At 45.0% G+C, this 7,689-nt stretch overlaps 1 protein-coding gene across 1 annotated transcript in view; it reads left to right on the plus strand.

The window, feature by feature from the left end:
* The window catches only part of POU2F3 (POU class 2 homeobox 3), a 49,200-nt gene extending 45,345 nt beyond the window's left edge, over nt 1-3,855 (plus strand). The window contains 3 exon segments of the mRNA XM_014310822.2: nt 1,619-1,685; nt 2,560-2,692; nt 3,776-3,855. Coding sequence (XP_014166297.1) covers nt 1,619-1,685; nt 2,560-2,692; nt 3,776-3,815 — 240 coding nt within the window. The 3' untranslated portion in view covers nt 3,816-3,855.
* Nucleotides 3,856-7,689: the final 3,834 nt, after the last annotated feature.

Genomic DNA, 7,689 nt, shown 5'->3' on the forward strand with positions numbered 1-7,689 from the left:
ATGTACCTTATTATTTTTATATATATATAATTTATTATTATTCCATCCATTGAAAACAATCAGCTAAATTAGAACAATTCATTAAGTGATGATAATTCTGTTTATTGAAAACACTAGAAAGAAACATTTCCTAGGAGGAATTGATTAGGATAATTTAGTCAAATCATGATGCCATCCCAAAGCTTTTCCCCTTGAGATTGATGAAGAAAAATCTTTCCCAAGAAAGGGAGGGTGAGGGGCTTGGGATTCAGCCACTTGAGTGGAATCTCACCCAGAACATTTTTTATTATTCCATCCATTGAAAAGCAATCAGCTAAATTAGAACAATTCATTAAGCGATAATTCTGTTTATTGAAAACACTAGAAAGAAAAGACAAGTTTCCTAGGAGGAATTGATGAGTTTAATTGTAAGATAATTTAGTCAAATCATGATGCCATCCCAAAGCTTTTCCCTTTGAGGTTGATGAAGGAAATCTTTCCCAAATTAATGGGGGATGAGGATTGCATGCATTGATATCAATTTAGCTGCTTTTCTGCTGCTTCATTTCAGAGTTGCTTGGTGACTTTGCCATTTAAAAGTGGCAGGAGCCTCCTCAGTGGATAAGAGATAAAATTTCAGAAATTCAAGACAAAATTCAGATTCTCCCACAGGAGTGGGAGGCAGAAACTGAATTTTCTCTTGAAATCTGGCTTTTGGAATCTTCCATCAGAAGGCAGAAAAACATCAGGGGAAGTTTGGTGTCCCAAAAAAATTCTGGATTCCCAGAGCAGGAGCTTGGGTGAATTATTCCCCTGTGACTGCTGTCCCTGAACACAGTGCTGCCTTCAGGAATAAATGCTAATTTGGATGGCAGCTCCCAAATTGCCTGTGTCACCTGAGAATTAAGCTCCCTGAAGGAGATTGGGATTTTTTGGTGCCCAAAACCAGAGGGAGCTGGGAACTTTCAGGCTGAGAGTGCCCAGGCTGAGACAAAGACAGTGGCTCCTACAAGTTTTAATCCTGAGCCTTATAGAAAATGAGATAATTTCAGGCTTTGGCACAGCTGATCCATGAATTTAGATGGATGTGGAGTGTGTCAGGCACATGGAACACTAATTCTGACTTCTTCCCATGGCTTTGGAGTTTTTTTTATATATATATATATATATGTATGTATGTATGTATGTATGTATGTATGTATATGTGTATATATATATACATATATGTATATATGTATATATATGTATATATACACATATATATATTTTAGATAATATGATGAAAATATATAATGATATATAGACATAAAATATTTTTATCTAATATAACAATACATATAAATATAATAATAGCTATATATAATTATATAGATAAACAACATTTATATATAATATAATTATATTTAAAAATAAAATTATAATGGTGGTAATAATAACATTAATAATAATGATAGTATAATAATAATAATAAATTCCCTTGGATATGGGACTGGTGTTTCTACCCTGGCACATGACTGGAAATGCCCAGCAGAGCCCCAGCTGTGGGTGGTGTGTCCCTGGGAGGCAGCACACCCCAGGGAGCTGTGAAGGGAGTGCAGGATGTGATTTCTCCCCTCTCAGTGCCTCTGTTCCTGCCCAGGTCTCTACCTCAGGCTCCTTGGGGCCCCTCTCCGTCAATCCAGTGCACAGCACCATGCCTGGGACTGGTGAGCCTTGGGGAACCTCCCTTCCCTCCTCTATTCCCTGACTCCTCCATTTCTGGGTCACGTTTGCAGGTTAATCTCAGTCAGAGCCTTGGCTGTGGCCAGGGAAAGGGTCCCCACAGAGCTGGGATAGAACAGCCCAGCTGTGCTGCAGGGTGGGGTGAAAATATGGAAAACACTGGGCAAAAGAACATTTCCACATAACCCTGGGCTGGGGTGGTCAGGTTTGGGAGCCAGGCACAACTGGAGCCAAATAAAGGGTGGGTTAGAGACAGATCTCCTTGGAGAGCTGAGATTCCCAGATAGAGGAACAGGGGACATTCCTGGGGCTCCCCAGAGCAGGGAATCAGAGCCAGATAAAGGATGGGTTAGAGTGAGATCTCTGTGGAAACCAGAAATTCCCAGATACAGGATTAGGGGACATTCCTGTGGTCCCCCCATGTTCTCCAGGGCAGGGAATCAGAGCCAGATAAAGGATGGGTTAGAGTGAGATCTCTGTGGAAACCAGAAATTCCCAGATACAGGATTAGGGGACATTCCTGTGGTCCCCCCATGTTCTCCAGGGCAGGGAATCAGAGCCAGATAAAAGATGGGTCAGTGTCAGATCTCTGTGAAGACCTGAGATTCCCAGATGTAGGAATAGGGGACATTCCTGGGGTCCCCAGCCTTCCCCAGGGCAGGGAATCAGAGGCAGATAAAAGATGGGTTGGAGTCAGATCTCTGTGGAAACCAGAGATTCCCAGCTATAGGAACAGGGGGCATTGCTGGGCTCCCCCAGGGCAGGGATTGAGGAGCTGCAGGGTGGGCACAGGGATGGGGTGGGACTGTTGGGGCAGGAGGAGGAGATGCCAGGCTCACCGTGCTCTGTCCCACGCAGTGACATCCTCGTGCTCCCCAGGGAACTCCAGCAGGCCCTCATCCCCTGGCAGTGCCCTCCATGCCAGCAGCCCCGGCACAGCCCAGAGCAACTCCAAAGCTGCCATGAACTCCTCTGGCTTCAACTCTTCAGGGTAAGGCAGAAAAAAACCCACAAAAAACCCCAAACCAACACAGGGCATTGGGGAAAACCCTGGGATCTCCAGGAAAAAACAGAAACACCCTTAGGGATTCCAGCAGTGTGCAGTGCTCCTGTGTGACCTCTCAGGGACAGGGTGGGATTGTTGGGGGACAGAAGTTGGATTTGGTGATATCTGAACTAGATATTTGAATTTGAACTAGATATCTCAATTAGAAGAGAAAGCTTTGCCAAATGAGTTGGATTGTGGGCTAGACCCAACCTGTGAAATATGGATTTGAATCCAGATTTTAAATGCTAGGAAGTGTCCCCATTCCTGCCTTCATACAAAATCTATTAATTTGTGGCTCTTAGAGGAAAAAAAAAAAACAAAACTGCTTCTTGTGAAAGCTATCAGAGTCTGACCCAAGTGGTCAGGCTTCAGAATTTGATCCAACATGTTATAAATTAGGTTCTGTGCAAAATGCAATGCCGGGTTTAAATGTACCAAAGGTTTGAAAGTTTTTTTGTAAAAAAACCAAAAAACAAAAAGCATGGGTCCCTTCCAGCTGAGGATATTCTGGGATTCTCAGGAGTGGCAGGATGTGATTTCTGCAGGACGTGCTGACCAAGGTCAGGTTGTGTCGTGGTGTTTGAGGGTCCCAGGACGAGGGAAGAGATGAGAATCTTGACTCCATGTTTCAGAAGGCTGATTTATTTTTATGTGATATATATTGTATTAAAAGAAAATGAAATATATAATTTCATTTTATCAGAACTTACTAAAAGAATAGAAGAAAGGATTTCATGAGAAAGGCTTGAAAGGAATAGAGAGGAATGATAATAAAACCTTGTGGCTGCTCACAGCCTCGACACAGGTGGCTGTCATTGGCCATCAAGTAAAAACAATTTCACATGCTGGGTAAACAATTCTCCAAATCACATTCCAAAGCAGCAAAACATGGAGACGCTCCTCAGCTTCTCAGGAGAAAAGATCCTAATGAAAGGATTTTTCATAAAACACGTCAGTGACGAGGTGGAGAATCAGGGTGATTTTTACTCCGCGTTGAAGCTTTTTGTTGTTCTGTGCCGCCAACAGCTCCTGGTACCGATGGAACCAGCCCACCTACCTCCACTGAGACCTCGTGCCGCGAGGGCAAGAGCAGCTCTGCCTCCAGGCCGTGCAGCACCCACGGTGATGCTCGGGGCCTTCCAGTGCCTTCCGCGGCCGGCTCCCCCAGCAGCGGGGCTGTGCAGGGACTCAAACTGCAGCCCAGCCCTTCCCCAGCGCCCACAGGGACACTGTCCCCCTTCCCCCAGCCCCCACAGCGGCACTGTCCCCTTGGCCAAGCCCCCACGGTGGCACTGTCCCTGCAGCTGTCCTCGCATGGCTCCTCCGCTTGCAGCTCCGCATCCTCCCGGGCAGGGCTCCCGTGCAGGGCTCTCCTCTCTCTCTGTCTCTCTCTTTCCTCTGTCCCCATCCCGTCCTAGAGGTCCCCAAAAGGAAGGAGGGTCCCTCCTGCTGTTCCTGTCACGCACAGCCCCCAAACTGAGCCGAGGTTTGAGTTCATTTCACCGCAGCCCCGTGGCTGGGTGGGAGCCTTGGCTTGCCCCCAGGCTCCCCATCCACTTGCTTTGCTCCTGCTCCCTTTCTAAAGGTGCTTTTTGTTTTGTTTTGTTTTTTTTCTTCCTTTTTTTTTTATTTAGTTTTTTAGGGCCCTTTTTTTTTTTTCTTTAAAAAAAAAAAAAAACAAAAAACAACCAAAAAAAAAATTGTCTTTTGCAAAACTTGTGTCCAGGTCTTGTTATTGCTGGAAACCCTGGGGGAAACTGTGATTTGTGTTGATTTACACAAATGAATGGGATGAAAATGAGTCTTGACCTTCTCTTTTTTATTTATTTTCTCTTTTTTTTTGTTTTTAATAACAAGCTATTATTGAGATGCCCTCTGGTCTTTGAGCTGTAAGGAATTTATTTTCTGTTCTCTGTTTTTGTGTTCATGTAGTATTGCTTGAGGTTGGTGTGTGCAAGTGCTTGGGAATTCCACGAGATTCCAAAGGAAAAGTCAATTTTCACAGCCTGCCACCAGGAAAATTATGGTTACAATTCCACTCCTATGTCTCCTTTATTTTTAATTAATTTTGGCTGATATGGGTATTTAAGATTAGCAGATAAGGACAAATTCAAACACCCATCTGAACCTTTGGGCCACTCTGTCTTATTTCACTTCCTGCATGACCTTGGAGAAAGGACTTGATCCCTGATAGGCAATGGTAATGAAAATCCAATTTCCTTCTCCCAGTGCTCAATTTGTGCCAAACAGCAGAATTTGGGGCATGATGAACATCACAGCTGATTCTCCTGCCGCCCATCACCCAGGACATTTATTAACCCAAACCTCAGCACTGCTGTAGTTTCCAGCTTGTTTCCACTGTGAAAATCTCAAATTATTTCATAGATTATCAGCAATCCATTCAACAGTGAGCTCTGATTGTCTTCATAACCTCGGCCTGCATGTTTCACCCAGGAATTCCTGAATTAACTCCTGGGAGCTGAGCTGTAATTTGTATTTTGCCTTCAGAGTCAAGTGACTTGGTCCAGGCTTGCAGAGGTTTGTGAGCCCCTTGATCAAAAGGGATCAAAAATAAAATTAAATCAGCTATTTCCAATAATCTGTTTACAATTTACTGTACATCCCCATGCTCTTAGAGCCTTGAGAAGATACATTAAAATCCAAATTTGGCTTCTGTTCCAAACCATTCCATTTGGTTCTCAGGAATTCCTCCAAGTCATTTTCTCCCACCTGCACGAATTTTGGAATAATATTCCAAAAAAAAAAAACAAAAACAAAAACAAAACTGGGAGTGAAACCACCAGTGTGTTAAAAGCTGAATAACAGCACCTGCACGTGAATATTTCCGCTGAGATCAAGGCCAAGCTGTGCCAGGCGTTGTGCAAAAACATCCTGAGGGTTCATCTCCTCCCCAAAGTTTATAAACACAACGACAAATCCTGGGATTTATTGATAAACTGGCCCCGAGTGGGAAAACAAACACCAGCAGTTTGTTTGCTCCACAAAAAGCTCCAGCTGGAAGGGGAAGGAGCTTCGTTCCCCTGGCGCCCAGGAACGCTTCCAGCCTCGCAGGGGAGCATCTGAGGGATTCCAGATCAACAGAGCAGGAAATTCCAGCTTTCCAGGAGCAGGAGTCACCTCCCACGGCCACAAGGAACAATGCAGGGAGCAACTGCTCCCTGTGGGAACTCGGTGACCTCCTGAGCTGTGCCTGGAGCATCTTCCCCTCTCCAAGGAGAGCTGCTGTGCCTGGGCTACCTCATCAATCGACATTTTGCACTTCCCAACTTCAAGCAAGGCTGGGGAGAACTGGAAAATGAACGAATTTTTGTTGTTATTTAATTTTTTTTTTAATTTTCATTTATTTCTTTCCTCCTCTGATTTCCACCTGGGAGGAGAGGGAGTGGAAGCTGGGGGAATATTCCCCAGGGAATGTGCCTGGAGCATCTCTGTGCTCCCTGTGCCTGCTCCTCTCCAAGGAGAGCTGCTGTGGCTGGGCTACCTCATAAATTGACATTTAGCACTGCCCAATTTCAAGCAAGGCTGGGGTGAATTGGAAAATGAACGAATTTTTGTTGTTATTTAATTTTTTTTATTGTTCATTCATTTCTTTCCTCCTCTGATTTCCACCTGTGAAAAAAGGTGGGAGAATATTCCTTGTCATCCCCAGGTTTCCTTGTGGTCTGAAGGGACATTTTGAGCATTTCTCAGCGCCTGAATGATGCCACCAAGGTCTCTCATCATTCCTGATGCTCACAGCCTCGGGATTTCCAGCTCTGGTAGAATTGGAATGGATCTTAACCATCCAATAAAACATTTTAGCTTAAATTCAGGCTCAGCTTTATGGATGTTCAAACTGCAGTGGGACCCCCTTTTCTCTGTGCTGGAAAAGGAGACAAAAATCAGCAAGTTTTAGCTCAAATATAAGAGCAACCTATAATCTATGATCCAATTAAAAGGATATTGGAGTGAATAACTCACAGGAGCATCCCATGGAGTGCAGCACACATGGCAGATCTCACTGGGAAGGGGGAGAAATGCTTCAAAATGCCAGAAAAGGAGACAAAAATCAGCAAGTTTTAGCTCAAATATAAGAGCAACCTATAATCTACAATACAATTAAAAGGATATTTGAGTGAATAACTCACAGGAGCATCCCTGGAGTGCAGCACACATGGCAGATCTCACCTGGAAAGGCTCTTGTGCTCTCAGTGGATTCACTCCCAGCGCAGAGCTCCGGCTGCAGGGGAAATTTGGGTTGTTTGGGGGACACAGTATCAGATTTTAAAGCAAACTGAGTCAGGGATGACACAGTGCTGACACCGTGGCTGGCAGGGCTTGGGAGAAGCACAGCCGTGTCCTGGTTACTCACTCCCAGCCATGAACCTGGCCCCGGCTCAGCTCTTGAAGTTAATTCAGGAATTAACTGGCTCACTCATCCTGTTCTGCACGTTGTGTGTCACATCTCCCTGAGCACCGAGTGTCCGGCACCACTCCCAGCCCGCCCCGAACCCTCCGAGTCCCTCCTCATCCTCCCCTCCCTGCACTCCGCACAAAGGCGCTCCCTGGGAGAGAGGCTGGAAGAAGACTCCAGGACACTCGGCAAAACAATAGAAAATAAAAATAAAAGGGAGAAAAGATAAAGAGCACCAGCACCACCCATCCAGCCTGATCCAGCTTTATTCTCCATCACCTCTGAGTCCCTCCTCATCCTCCCCTCCCTGCAATCTGCACAAAGGTGCTCCCTGTACTCCCATCTGAGAGAAAGATTGAAAGAAGACTCCAGGACACTCGGCAAAATAATAAAATTAAAAAAAAAAAAAAAAGGAAGAAAAGAAGGTAAAGAGCACCAGCACCTCCCATCCAGCCTGATCCAGCTTTATTCTCCACCACCAGAGAGGAAAACGCCCAGCCAAAATAAAGTCTGGGCGCTCTCCTGG

The sequence above is a fragment of the Geospiza fortis genome, unplaced genomic scaffold (assembly GCF_000277835.1).
Source record: "Geospiza fortis unplaced genomic scaffold, GeoFor_1.0 scaffold110, whole genome shotgun sequence".
In the NCBI taxonomy this organism is placed as follows: Eukaryota; Metazoa; Chordata; class Aves; order Passeriformes; family Thraupidae; genus Geospiza; species Geospiza fortis.